The sequence below is a fragment of the Pholis gunnellus genome, assembly GCF_910591455.1.
Source record: "Pholis gunnellus genome assembly, chromosome: 20".
NCBI classification, from domain to species: Eukaryota; Metazoa; Chordata; class Actinopteri; order Perciformes; family Pholidae; genus Pholis; species Pholis gunnellus.
In genome coordinates, this window is record NC_136547.1 from 11,689,924 (window position 1) to 11,702,383 (window position 12,460).

Genomic DNA, 12,460 nt, shown 5'->3' on the forward strand with positions numbered 1-12,460 from the left:
CTTTAATTTTGTCAGTTTAAAATGTGCACTTCTGTGCCACGTTATAGACTTGAAGAGTTGTTAAATAGCACACAGTCACATGAAGACCCCGCTGGCCATAGATGCCAAACACACAGGAAGCACCTAGTTATGATTCCATAAAGAGGTTTATCCTCCACATCATTTGATTAAATGTTTTTCCTTCTTTTCCTGAGATCCTGTTGTGCTCCTTTTCAAGGGCAAAACTGTGATTAACAGATATATTAAAGCACTACTCCACAGACTCAAAACCTATTTTCTCAATCAGATTTTCCATTTTGGGAAGTAGTGATCCTGTGAAAACGGTTGTAAAATGTCTTCTGCAACTCTGAAAGAGCTTTGTCAAAGCTAGGAAAGGGTTATCAGGGTCATCTCGGCTTGGTGATTAGAGTCAAGACATTTTTTATATAATTTTGATAATAAGACAGTACATCTTTGACCATTTACCTCTTTACCCCGAGAGCGCTCTTTGGTGGGGGCTAAGGGTGGGCGACAGAGTACACACGTAGTACAATTCACTTCTGAGAAACGAATAAAATGATAATTTATGATATATCATATACCTACGTAACGAAGAGATTCTGGGTGAAAAATACCATGGAAGCCATTTTACTCACTCAAAACACAGTTATACACAAACTAATACAATAAACTAAAAGATGTACCACAATATCACATGTTTTTTGCCAGGACACGGCGAGCTACGTACTCCCGTTTCGAGATAAAATCCCAAAGCTAAATGCTATCATGGCCACCCATAGATCAGAAAGCACGAGGATTCGACACAGAATCCCTCCATATCTTCCACATTTCTCTCCTTGAAACCATTACAAAGTTACAGCCAGAAAGCCACCGAACAACAAACTGCTCAACAGCAAAAAATGTTCGTACCTTGATGTGATTTTCTGGAAGAAAAATGCTGGAAATTGACGGTAATCTGTTTCAGACATGTGCTCGCCGTGTCTCTGTGTGTGTCTGTGAAAAAAATGGTGCTTTTGGGTGCAAATATGACGAGATGGTCGTCATTTTATTGTTCGGTGAATCATTTTACGCTTGGGGGTGGCACAGCACGGTTTTGGATTTTTAGTGGCTAAAAATTATGTGAATCAACTCAAGGACCCTCCTACTGCATTCCTGAGATTCTTCTGGATCGAACGAGGTGTCATAGCCTGGAATCCACCAATCACAGGCTTAGAAAGGTCTGTATAAAACACAGACAGAGACGAGAAAATTCCATGGAGGAGAGATATGAGCATCCCCAGAGAGCTCAAAATAGCTCAAAATGATGCCAAACTGCTGTATTAGGATAGATTGAACACTATTAGTGATAAAACAAGTGAAATATATAGTTATATAGTATATAAAATTAGAATAGAACAGCTGCAACAGCTGGTTCCAAAATGAGAATTTGGCTTGACCCTGCGTGACCTCTCCGTACTGAAACCTCTTTAACTTTGGCCTGCTTCACTTTATCAAAGTAATGATTTTTGTAGAGACTACTGACATGTTGTGCTATGATTGTAGAGTATTTTTAGGCAAATTCCTGCATTATTTCAAAGACAAAAAAACAATAAAAGTGCTTTTTTTTCAGGCGAACCTGAATATTTTCAATTTGAGCTGTGTGCCATCTTCATTTAGTATTAACCAATAACATACACACTGATATTTACACATCTGAACAAATCTCACAAGTGTTTCTGTTATTATAACATCAAGATTATTCAAATAGACCTTGTAGTAAGAGAGATACACTCTTTTGAGTATGGGTATGCAATTTTCGATTAGAGGCCTAAGAACAGGGCTCGTGTTTAAGAGGTTAAAATTCTCTCTTAAAGGTGCTTTACAGAATGACCGGAGTAACGCTTTGATGTTTACAAAGCATAAAATAGACATAAGAACTTTCTCTGGGTGAAAGGGTTGTAAAGGATAATCCTAGTCATAAAGATAGTGAGAACTGTAAACTTGAAGGCAGTGAGAGCAAAGAAATCCTCATGTTCAAACAGTGAAACGGCGATAAAATAAGAATAACTAATAGTGAAATATAACTTTACAAAAAAGAGAGGAAATGCAGAAAGCAAGAGTGAAGACCATACACCGTATAAAGCCCAAAAGGAACTTACCTGAAGTTGCACAGGAGTCAGTTCAGTGTAGGTTGGTTCCTGCAGTATTATTCATTTTAAAAACATGTGTATTTTGAGAAACAACTTAAAGAAACAACTCAAACAAATAAGTGTATTAGCAAATATGCATGCATCATTTAATACATAAATACAAATTCCAGTTATCAAACAGTTTATAACTTTTGCAGTAGTAAAACTTAACGGATTGTAACAATAAAAAATAAAATCATGTGTCATAATTTCAACATGATTCAATTGATCCTTTGCATTTAGGGAACTGCATTCTGAAGGCAAACTATTTATTATATATATATATATATATATATATACGTCCATATAAATTACATTTTGGTGCTCTTTTCTGATTTCTCCTCTTCAATGAAGGATCGCGTCTGAGGCCCATTCTCAGGTTTTCTGTAATTAATAACAAAAAGATTATTATATACTGCTCTTAGTTTCTTGTAAAGGAATAAGAACTCTGTTGTGAACGAGTTCATCAACTCACAGGAGATCAGCGTGGTCCTGGAGTTCAACATTGAGGGTTTCAGGCAGTAGTAAACAAACACCTCCAGCAACAATGGAGACAATGCCGTATATCAGCATGGGAATGGTGTAATGGTAGACGTCCAGGAGCCTGATCAGCGGAGCGAGGATGCCCGCCACACGAGCACACATGGAGTTTAGACCTACACCATTCTGCCTGCCAGCATAGACAATAGACTTGTCAGCATCTCAAAGCATTGGTCAATGGCAAACATGGCATTTTCCACCAATATTATGTATAATAACATATTTTAGGTTTTACCTCTGGGACACTACCTAGCTTACCTTAAAGTGGTAGGGTAGAGTTCTGCAGTATAAACATAGACTATGGAGAAACTGGCAGTGGCGGCAAATTTTCCAAGTACAGCTATGATGGTTACCACCACGGGAAGGTCTGATGGACAAATAATAAATCAGAGAAAAACACATTTGTTCAAAACATGTCTTTAGTTAGAAGACGGATGGAGCAAAGGTATCACTGGGTACCGTTTAGAGAAAAATGGGATTTGTCCGAGTTCTCAAGAATCAGGTTAATGATATGTTCAAGACAGATTACAACAGACTGCTATTAAACAAATTACCTTTTGGAATAACAAGTATCCCAAGACAAGCTGCACCTCCAAACAACAGGACCCCTGCTAAACATATTTTCCTCCCGAAGTGCTGGATGAGAGGCAAACTGCCCAGACGTGCAGGGAATTCTACTAAGGCAAAGACGAACTGTGTGAGGTAGATATCCAGACCAAAATTGCCCACATTCAGGCTTAGTCCATAGTACACCAGACTTGTTCCAAACCTATTAACAGAATGGCAGAAATATCTTCAGTGGAACTACTGTATATGGCCTGAGATATACTTGCTACTTAACCTCACGTTCACATAGAAAACTGTCTCCGTCGTGAACTGAATTGATCATCACATATTTAGACAATATAAATCTTAATTTAAGAGGATGTGCACAACCAAAGCTCCAAACAGATGCAGGATACGCAAGGCAGACATCATGCACACGCCTTGAAGTTAAAAGCAAGTATGTCTCTGGCTTACAGGTAAATAGCTGTAGATGCTGCAGGTTGTGGTTGCAATGAATACTCACCACACGTAGCTCATAATGATCGCACGTTTTCTCAGATATGATATCCTGAAGATGTCCAACATGCTTCCTCTTTTGGATGCACCCTCATTGTCCAGCTAAAACAATTTAGGTGTAATTGTTTTTAAGTTGGTGTATATTTATCTGAGAGCTTTATTGTGTTTGATTTGACTTTGGTTGAAGCAGCACACCTTGTCTAGCAGATCTTCCGGGACCTCCCTTCCGTTCACCCTGGCAGCCCTCCGGACCTCCTTTATGGCTTCCTCCTTCCTGCCCTGGGTGATGAGCCAGCGAGCTGACTCTGGAAGAATCCTGATTGACATATAGGTTTTATATCAACTTCTTTTCTCTACAGTTAAAATTAAGATTAGCATCTTAAACATTAAGTCCGTGAGGTCTTAGAGGCCGCTGACCAGTAAAAGATTCCCAGGACAACGACAAGAGGGCTGTAGAGCACCAGCTGCAGGATCCTCCAGTTTGTGATCAAATAGGCAATGCCAGACAACAGCATCAGTCCAAGAGGGAACGTAGAGTGGCAGATAATGGTGCAGAAAGCAAACTTGGAGGAATCACTCCACTCTCCACCTTTAAAGCAATAATACCATGTTATTTAAAAACGTTAGTTGTAGAAAGGAGGTTAATACTTACAAGCCTTATAACTAACTTTACTGTCATTTTGACAACATTAAGTTAAATGTACAGTGTGATTGCTTCTGCAACACAAAAGGACTTGCAGCTTGCGACCATTAGTGGCTTTCATTTTAATTTTACAAATAACTCCCTTTGCAAATGGAGGCACTTTGTGTATCGGATTATAAAGGACACTGCTGAAAGGTGCTATGTGTAGAATTAAGGAGTGTCTGACTTTGTCGGCACCCAGTGGTAGTATGAAATAGATAGCATGCTAGAAAACCAATGCAATGCAATGCACCCACTTATAAAATCAATGTAAAGACATTTAATTTGAATATTGTTGCTGTTTATTACACTGTAACAATAATGCTCTTCAAATGCCACAACCTTCCTAAAGAAGAAATGAAGACAGGTCACTCTGAAGCCTGACTACCAATGGTTCAAATACAGACACTGACAGTCGTGAACATTTTACATACCTATCACAAATGCATTAACAAGAATGCCTGAAAGGGAGAAGCCACCGAGAAATTTGAGAACGATGTAAACATAGATGTTGGGTGAGAAACCAGCACCGACACCAAACACCAGCATTAGGAGGAGTGAAAGCAGGACCACAAAGCGTCGACCGAACCTACGAAGAGAAGAACTGTTACACTGGTGCTTGAGTTTTGTATCAGGATGTATATGAAACTTTCTCTCCTTTAAGTTCAGCACAATACAAGGACTTTTAACAGATAGACTGAATGTATAAAAGTGTTTCCTTGAATTGTTAAAAGGTGCTACATTTGAAATCCAGAGCATATCTATGATTGAGTGATTGCCTCCATATGGCGACAGCTGAGCCGGTGGCTAGCAGCTAACGGTGCTAACAGCACGAACAGTGAAAACACACAGAGCTAACAGTGTTTACTTGAGGGGGAATCGGGGGGGCGTTACATGGGGCACACACACAAGCGCTCACAGGTACTAACATGTGCGGCCGGATCAGCTATCAGCACAGAGAAGTTTAGATTGCAACACACAGAGAGAGTAGCTTCATCCTCTGCTCAGGACGCCATTACTCCACTATATATTTTAGAGCTGACAGCTGCTATGCTCTGAATTTTGAATTTAGCACCTTTTAAAAACTTCTATTGATGCTCGTGTGACTTAAAAGTAAAGCGCAACCCGTTGAGAATCATAACTATCAAGTACATATGTAGTAAAGGTGGGAGTGGATGTGCACCTGTCAGCCATCTGCCCCAAAACCAGCGCTCCAATCAGAAGACCGGCCATGTAGATGGACTGTGACGCCTCAATCAAAGTGCTTCTGTCACACACCAGGTTGAACTGGTGACAAGGGTGTGAGAGAAGACCAAAACACCTAACTAAGTTGTTTTTCTCAGCCCCTAGATGTTATACAGCTGAAAATGGCAGTCGGTTAAACACAAAAAGGTTTTTCTCCATCAGTGGTGGTGATTCCATCATCTCAATCTCTCAAATCTTCTCACTAACAAAGTTTTCGGCTTGTTCTGCTGCTATTGAGTGGATGTAAATCAATCCTATCATTCTAATAGTTGTATGAAGTATTTTATGTTAGCAAGTTTAAATTGTATTCTTTTCATCTTTTATGTTGTGATTTTTATCAATATGTCGAACCAAACCATCGCTAAACAGCAGCATCACGGAATGCTGTCAGAACAGTATGGTGGCTCAGAAGAGATAAAAAGTCAAAGTGAAGAACTGATAAATAACACCGAACAAATAAAATAAAATTTTAAAAAAGTATGCTCACGTAAATCACAAGAAATACATTGAATGGTACAACTATCTCTCACCTCTGTCACAATGCTGGAGGCACCTTTGGGGGCCTCAAAATCCCAACCATTTATGCATCCAGTTGTAGTGTTAATCCCATACGCTTCAATTATTTCCAAATCCAAATCCACAGGTGAGAACATTTCACAGCTTTCATACTTCCCAGCCTTGTTCACAGGGAGGGTGAGATTTGTTTGTCTCTCATCCGTCAGGTTTGGCCCAAGCGTCAAGATCCAGTCAGTGTTACAGTGATGTGGGAAGCTCAGGCCCGTGAACACCTGACTGATCACATCAAAAGCTATAAACACGCTGGGGATGCTTAACGCAGCCACTAAACGCTTCTGAAACAAACCAAACTCTCCAATCTCCTTCAGGATCTGCCCGAAGTTGCTCATATTTGTTATCTGGAGGTTCTAACAGTGCAGCGTAGGACAGAGAAAGGTCCGGCTTAAAAAAAAACGTCCAGCCACCGACTGTCAACTTGACTCTCGTCCAGTAAGTTAATGTTTAAACTGACAATCACAGTGCTTTTATGGCCTCCCAGACTACCAAAGTATTAAACTATGACGTAAGGGCCCTGAAGGCTGAAGTCCAGCTGTTGTTTAGCTCATCGTCATCAGTTATTGATTTTAGAGTTCCTCGATGCATCACACCTGCTTTTAGAGCAATACTATGGGTACTTTAGAAATAAGAATAAGAAAGACAGCAGGCGCCTATTGTACCTTTATAAGATGCCGTTTTCAATCTGATTGTTGTGTTTTTTCTTTAATTTTGTCAGTTTAAAATGTGCACTTCTGTGCCATGATATAGACTTGAAGAGTTGTTCAATAGCACACAGTCACATGAAGACCCCGCTGGCCATAGATGCCAAACACACAGGAAGCACCTAGTTATGATTCCATAAAGAGGTTTATCCTCCACATCATTATATTAAATGTTTTTCCTTCTTTTCCTGAGATCCTGTTGTGATATATTAAAGCACTACTCCACAGACTCAAAACCTATTTTCTCAATCAGATTTTCCATTTTGGGAAGTAGTGATCCTGTGAAAACGGTTGTAAAGGAGCTTTGTCAAAGCTAGGAAAGGGTTATCAGGGTCATCTCGGCTTGGCGATTAGAGTCTAGACATATCATTTATTAAACTTATTTATAAAACGTATATAATTTTGATAAGGCAGTACATCTTTGACCATTTATTAAAATGCTCTCTTCAAAGTGCTTTACTCAATGGCTGGAGTAACCGTTTAATGTTTACAAAGCATAAAATAGACATAAGAACTTTCTCTGGGTGAAAGCGTTGTAAAGGATAATCCGAGTCATAAAGATAGTGAGAACAGGAAACTTGAAGGCAGTGAGAGCAAAGAAATCCTCATGTTCAAACAGTGAAACGGCGATAAACTAAGAATAACTCATAGTGAAATATAACTTTAGAAAAAAGAGAGGGAATGCAGAAAGCAAGAGTGAAGACCATACACCGTATAAAGCCCAAAAGGAACTTACCTGAAGTTGAACTGGAGTCAGTTCAGTGTAGGTTCCTGCAGTATTATTCATTTTTATAAACCTGTATGTATTTAGAGGAACAACTCACTCAAAATGACACATCTTTATACAAAACACAAAATGCCAAGAGGAGGCTGATATGCTCATTCTTTATTGATTAAAAATAATCAAGAGAAACATGCTTTGAACTCCAAAACGACCAAATGAAAGAATGAAAAAACTAAAAACAGTTGGAAAATTCAAATATATTACAGCCTTGCTGAGTTATTGCCTGGGCAAAAATGTTCTTGCCGGTCATCCGTTAAGTTGCTACAGCTTTGTTAGACTACACGTAAGCAGGAGAGAAGAGACTGTTGAAGAAAGGATGAGAACAAAGCCACAAACCCCGTTAGAAGAGGGGCTCGATCTACGCAACACACACTCACTTATACTGTCCTTGTCGGCCTTCAGCTGCGGACTAAACCAGGAGAATGGCACCAAATACTGTAGTTTTAAAATGTAGTGTAACATTGGTTTCTGACTTAGTTGCTCCGCTTTGAGGAGAACACAGAGCCGATCCCACCTGGATGCATTTATTTCAGGTATCTTAACAAGATCAACATTTCAAAAGACACTGAAAATTTGAATGAAAACCTCAACATTGTGTCAAAAACAACAAAGACAAAAACAACAACTCTTGGTAGTCAATTCAAGGCTATAGTGTAAAACCGAACATGTTTAAAGTCACAATACAAAGATTGGAACATTTTATCTGCAAAGCAAAACATGTATTTTCCTTCAATATGGCATCTGGAGGGTTATGACATCATCACGTCACCAAATGAAACAGTAAAACCTTGCTGCCCTTTCAGATTTAAAATAAGTACTGTAAACAGCCTCCACCTGGTATTATTAAGAGCTGGAGACAAATTTGCTGTTACTCTGCTTAAAACTTGGGGAAATTTCAGGTGGTGAGCACTGCATCACGGTAAAATATATTCACACTTTTCAAAAAGGCAAAAAGGGAAAAGCTGAAACTTTTTTTTTTTAAATAATAAGTGTCATACTGTTAAGTGACGGTATGTCTCGCAAAATGAATTCAAAGCCATGTTTGCAGTGTCGTTGTCTTCCTTCACGCAGCGCTACAACCCACAATCGTGTCATAGGGACAGAAAAAAAGGCCGAGAGTGAAACACCCAGTATAAAAACAAATCAAAGCAGAATATCATTATGTACATACTAGAGGTTGAATCAAGTACTTATGTTTCATCCATATGAACAAAAATGCACTTTTTTTTTTTTTTGTTCGAGAAACTGATTCCAAACGGACACAAATAGCAACAGACAGACACATCTGCTCACACAACACTTGTGGTTTCAGTGGTCGTTAAACTTTTTTTTTACTTTACTACAATGTCAACATAGAACGTAACCTCAGGCCGGTAAAGTGAGAGGAGGCAAATTTGGCAATGGTAAAAATGAAGACAAAAATCAAAGTTATCTTGAACTCCTTTTCCCATCGTTATATAATCAGGTGATTTGTTGTAATATATATACGTGTAATAATTTAAAACCAGCTTCATCGAGTTGTCTCTGTTTCTAATGATGCTGGTTGTATCAATACTTTTTGTTTTTGTCTTGTCCGTTTGTTGCCCAAAAAACTATTAAAAATACTTAATTGAGCCAAATGGTTTTACTGCGTGACATGATGAACATGGGCACTGTGGTGCATTTTGGGTCAATCCTAGATACGCCCTCCTGCTGCTGGTAACAGCGCCCAGGAAATCATTTTGCCAAATATATGAGCTAAATGAACACATTGCTGGTTTTGGTCTTTTCATACAGATAATAGACAATAATTAGAACTACAAGAAATACAGAATAAAACTAGCCTTATCCTTTAAAGGTTGTTACGGTTGGGAGTGTTCACATCCTTCTGGAAAAGTAAATTCACATTACATTTGTTGAGCACAAAAGTGTGTCTAAAATCTAAATTTAAACTGTCTTAGTGAGCTGCAGCATACCTTCGCTCAAAGTAAAAAGTTTGACGCGAGCAACAGAAACCACATTTGAACAACACAATGCTCCATATGGTAACTGGGGGACTTCCCACCCCCAAAAAAACGTGCATTCAGTAGTTCTGATGAATATAAGGCATTGTTACACTTATCAAGGTTCAAGAGCGTTAGTTGAGATTGTGCAAATGCATCACATATTAGAGAGAAAAACATAACCGGATGAAGGAGACCAGAATGGTAAGTGAAAACTGTCCGTTGTAGATACTTGCATCCTTCTACATATAAGCTGTAAACTTTTTTTTGAGGGATTCTTACACTGTGCGCTCTGATACTTCGGCTGAATTCAACGAGGCGGCGTTAATAATCCTATGGGTGACAAAAAGGTACTGTTTTCTTTGGCAGTAGTGGTTTCTTTACAGCCATAGAGAGAAAAATGCATTTAACTATATATATATATTTTTTTTTTTGTATTTTCACATTTTTTAGGCAAGTCACGGTCCCAGGTAGTACAACAGTTTAACTAATGCTGAGCTGAGCAAAGCCCATCAATTTGACGTCATCTGGTAATTCAGATCCCTCAGTTCCAGAGGCCTGAGGAATAAGGAGGGAAGAAGAAGGAGTGAGCAACAAAGGCAGCGCAGAAGAAGACTCCAGATGCTAAATTTGCGAGCTGCATGCAGGTTTCAAAATGAGATAGAGAACTGAGGCAGCTACTACAGTGTGGTGTGTTTACAGATAATGACACAGATGATTATTATAGTGTGCATTTCATTCAGAACGGTCTGTCGTATTTCACTTCAGCTTCTCTACTTTAAAGTGCTCCACCACGTCCCTCCACTAGTGAGACTGGGCCTTTGTGGCCTTCTCCAGTTTAATCATTGCTCCTCTAGCAAACAGATCTGTTGTAAACAAAAAGGTGTACTACTCATTTAGATTCAGCAAAACTTCCAACCCCAAAAAAACAACTTGTATCACTCACAGATGAAGGTGCAGCACTCACCAGTTTGAAAGTGACATTTTTATTGGCTTGAGGCTCAACTATTTTCTGCAAATTTGCAGCAACTGAAAGAAAGACAAACGTTTCAGCCCAATGAAAAGAAACACGTTATGTGCTGTGTATGTTAATGAGAGAATGTGAGAATACTATCTATTCTAAGAAAAATAGATAATATTGTGTGTATGGGCAGAGGAATGTTTATTTATTTTATTTGTTTAAATCACTGACCTATTACTAAGTCCCTCCCGTCCACCAGGCCGGCTGACACCAGCTCCTGGGACACACCATCTGCTGTGTCTGAAAAGACAGACAATAGAAGAAAACTGTGACAGGAGGACAAAAGGGCATATTTAAAATAATATATATATATATATATATATATATATATCAACAGGGCATAACTGTGGCTTGAACATTCCCACACACAGCTGGTTTTTATCTTGTGGTTTTGGGAGTAAAATACACAGAGGACTGCACTAGAAAGCAAACAGAGCTGTGTTTCAGCACCTTGTTCTCAGCGCTGATAAACACTGAAATGAGCCGGTTTCGGTTTGTCGGCTGTGATGGAACGCTGAAGCAGCAAAATAAGTTGGACAAAACACGAGGTATAAATTGTCAATTTCCCTTACCGATTACCCAAAATGTCTAAACCTCAGGACATTTTTTAAACTAAGTGGTGACACCAGCGAACAGAGGTTTTAATTAACACAGGAACTGAACTCACCTCTCCCCAGCATGAATTCAAAGCGGATGTCATTGAGCTCCTTCTTTGAATTTCTGAGGAGATGAAAGAAAGAAAGAGAAGATGGAGGAGAAGAGGAGTTACGTTTATAATACAGTAAAAAAACAAAGATACCAGTCACATAGAAATGATGTAACTTAGACTGACAATTCAACTGCTGGTTTACTGATATTTGCGTGGTAATGGGAAAACATACCTTAACCTTAATACCAAACTAATAGGAGCCTTGACATCCCCCGAGGTAGCTTGCACCTGATCAAATACAGATAAAAGACATTTGAGTAGAATGAAAGCTTGAAACAATTAGCAAAAGGAAGTAATATCAGAAAAGTCAGTGGTTTGACCAGTTTTAAGTGAGTACGATGAACTAGACTGACCTGTGTGAGAGTAGCAGCAGGTAGACCTGGCGTGGGTTGAGCGTTGACTGGCGTGGGCTGCAGTGGGACCTGGCCTGCAGCCTGAAGTAGTTCTGACTGACCGGCCGCCGTCGGCTGGGCTTGACTACTTAAAGGCTCAGGAGTCTGGAAATCCTGCATGAGGAATGTCAGGCTTAACATGCAAGTAAATACAAAACTACAAACAGAGTTCCAATGGCATGGCGGAATATTTAGCCGATTTCAACCATGTGGCTGCAATGCAGGACTTCAGAACGAGACTTCTCCGAGCGAGAGGTCAAGAAAAACGTTTTATTTCTCCAACAGAATCTGAGCCTGTCTGAGGCAGAAATGTGAATTGGTAAATTGACGGTGAGCAGTTGCAGAGCGATTACATTTCGCGGCTGCTGCCCGCAGCGTTCTCCCTCTATACTGGACTCATTTCACAAATTCTTGTCCCTATGAGTCCCTTACCCACAAAGACATGAGAAAATCTGGATCACGGTTGAAAAAGAGTTACCCGTGTCTGACAAAGCACACTGAAGAGTGTGGGAATCACACCACTGCTATACGTAAAGAAATAACTTTTAAAACTCACCTCTGAATTCTGTGATCCCTCCTTTACTCTCGGTGACTGTTAAAA

At 39.4% G+C, this 12,460-nt stretch overlaps 2 protein-coding genes across 3 annotated transcripts in view; both read right to left on the reverse strand.

Moving 5' to 3' along the window:
- Nucleotides 1-2,423: 2,423 nt before the first annotated feature.
- Nucleotides 2,424-6,603, reverse strand: LOC306711916 (solute carrier family 22 member 13-like). Its single transcript, XM_079181000.1, has 10 exons — nucleotides 6,228-6,603; nucleotides 5,636-5,739; nucleotides 4,887-5,041; nucleotides 4,188-4,359; nucleotides 3,966-4,086; nucleotides 3,778-3,872; nucleotides 3,263-3,477; nucleotides 2,967-3,075; nucleotides 2,644-2,838; nucleotides 2,424-2,552 (listed from the first exon to the last, which is right to left on the reverse strand). Exons 1-10 carry the CDS (start codon nucleotides 6,600-6,602, stop codon nucleotides 2,480-2,482), a joined length of 1,614 nt encoding a protein of 537 aa, XP_079037126.1. The 5' UTR covers nucleotide 6,603; the 3' UTR covers nucleotides 2,424-2,479.
- Nucleotides 6,604-7,894: 1,291 nt separating this feature from the next.
- oxsr1b (oxidative stress responsive kinase 1b) overlaps nucleotides 7,895-12,460 on the reverse strand; it is a 32,741-nt gene continuing 28,175 nt past the window's right edge. For both annotated transcript variants that reach the window (XM_079181400.1, XM_079181401.1), the window contains 7 exons: nucleotides 12,416-12,451; nucleotides 11,821-11,973; nucleotides 11,640-11,695; nucleotides 11,426-11,478; nucleotides 10,930-10,998; nucleotides 10,705-10,766; nucleotides 7,895-10,295 (listed from right to left, as the gene is read on the reverse strand). In XM_079181400.1, the coding sequence (XP_079037526.1) occupies nucleotides 10,221-10,295; nucleotides 10,705-10,766; nucleotides 10,930-10,998; nucleotides 11,426-11,478; nucleotides 11,640-11,695; nucleotides 11,821-11,973; nucleotides 12,416-12,451 (504 nt within the window). In that variant the 3' untranslated portion in view covers nucleotides 7,895-10,220. The remainder of the gene's footprint in view (nucleotides 10,296-10,704; nucleotides 10,767-10,929; nucleotides 10,999-11,425; nucleotides 11,479-11,639; nucleotides 11,696-11,820; nucleotides 11,974-12,415; nucleotides 12,452-12,460) is intronic.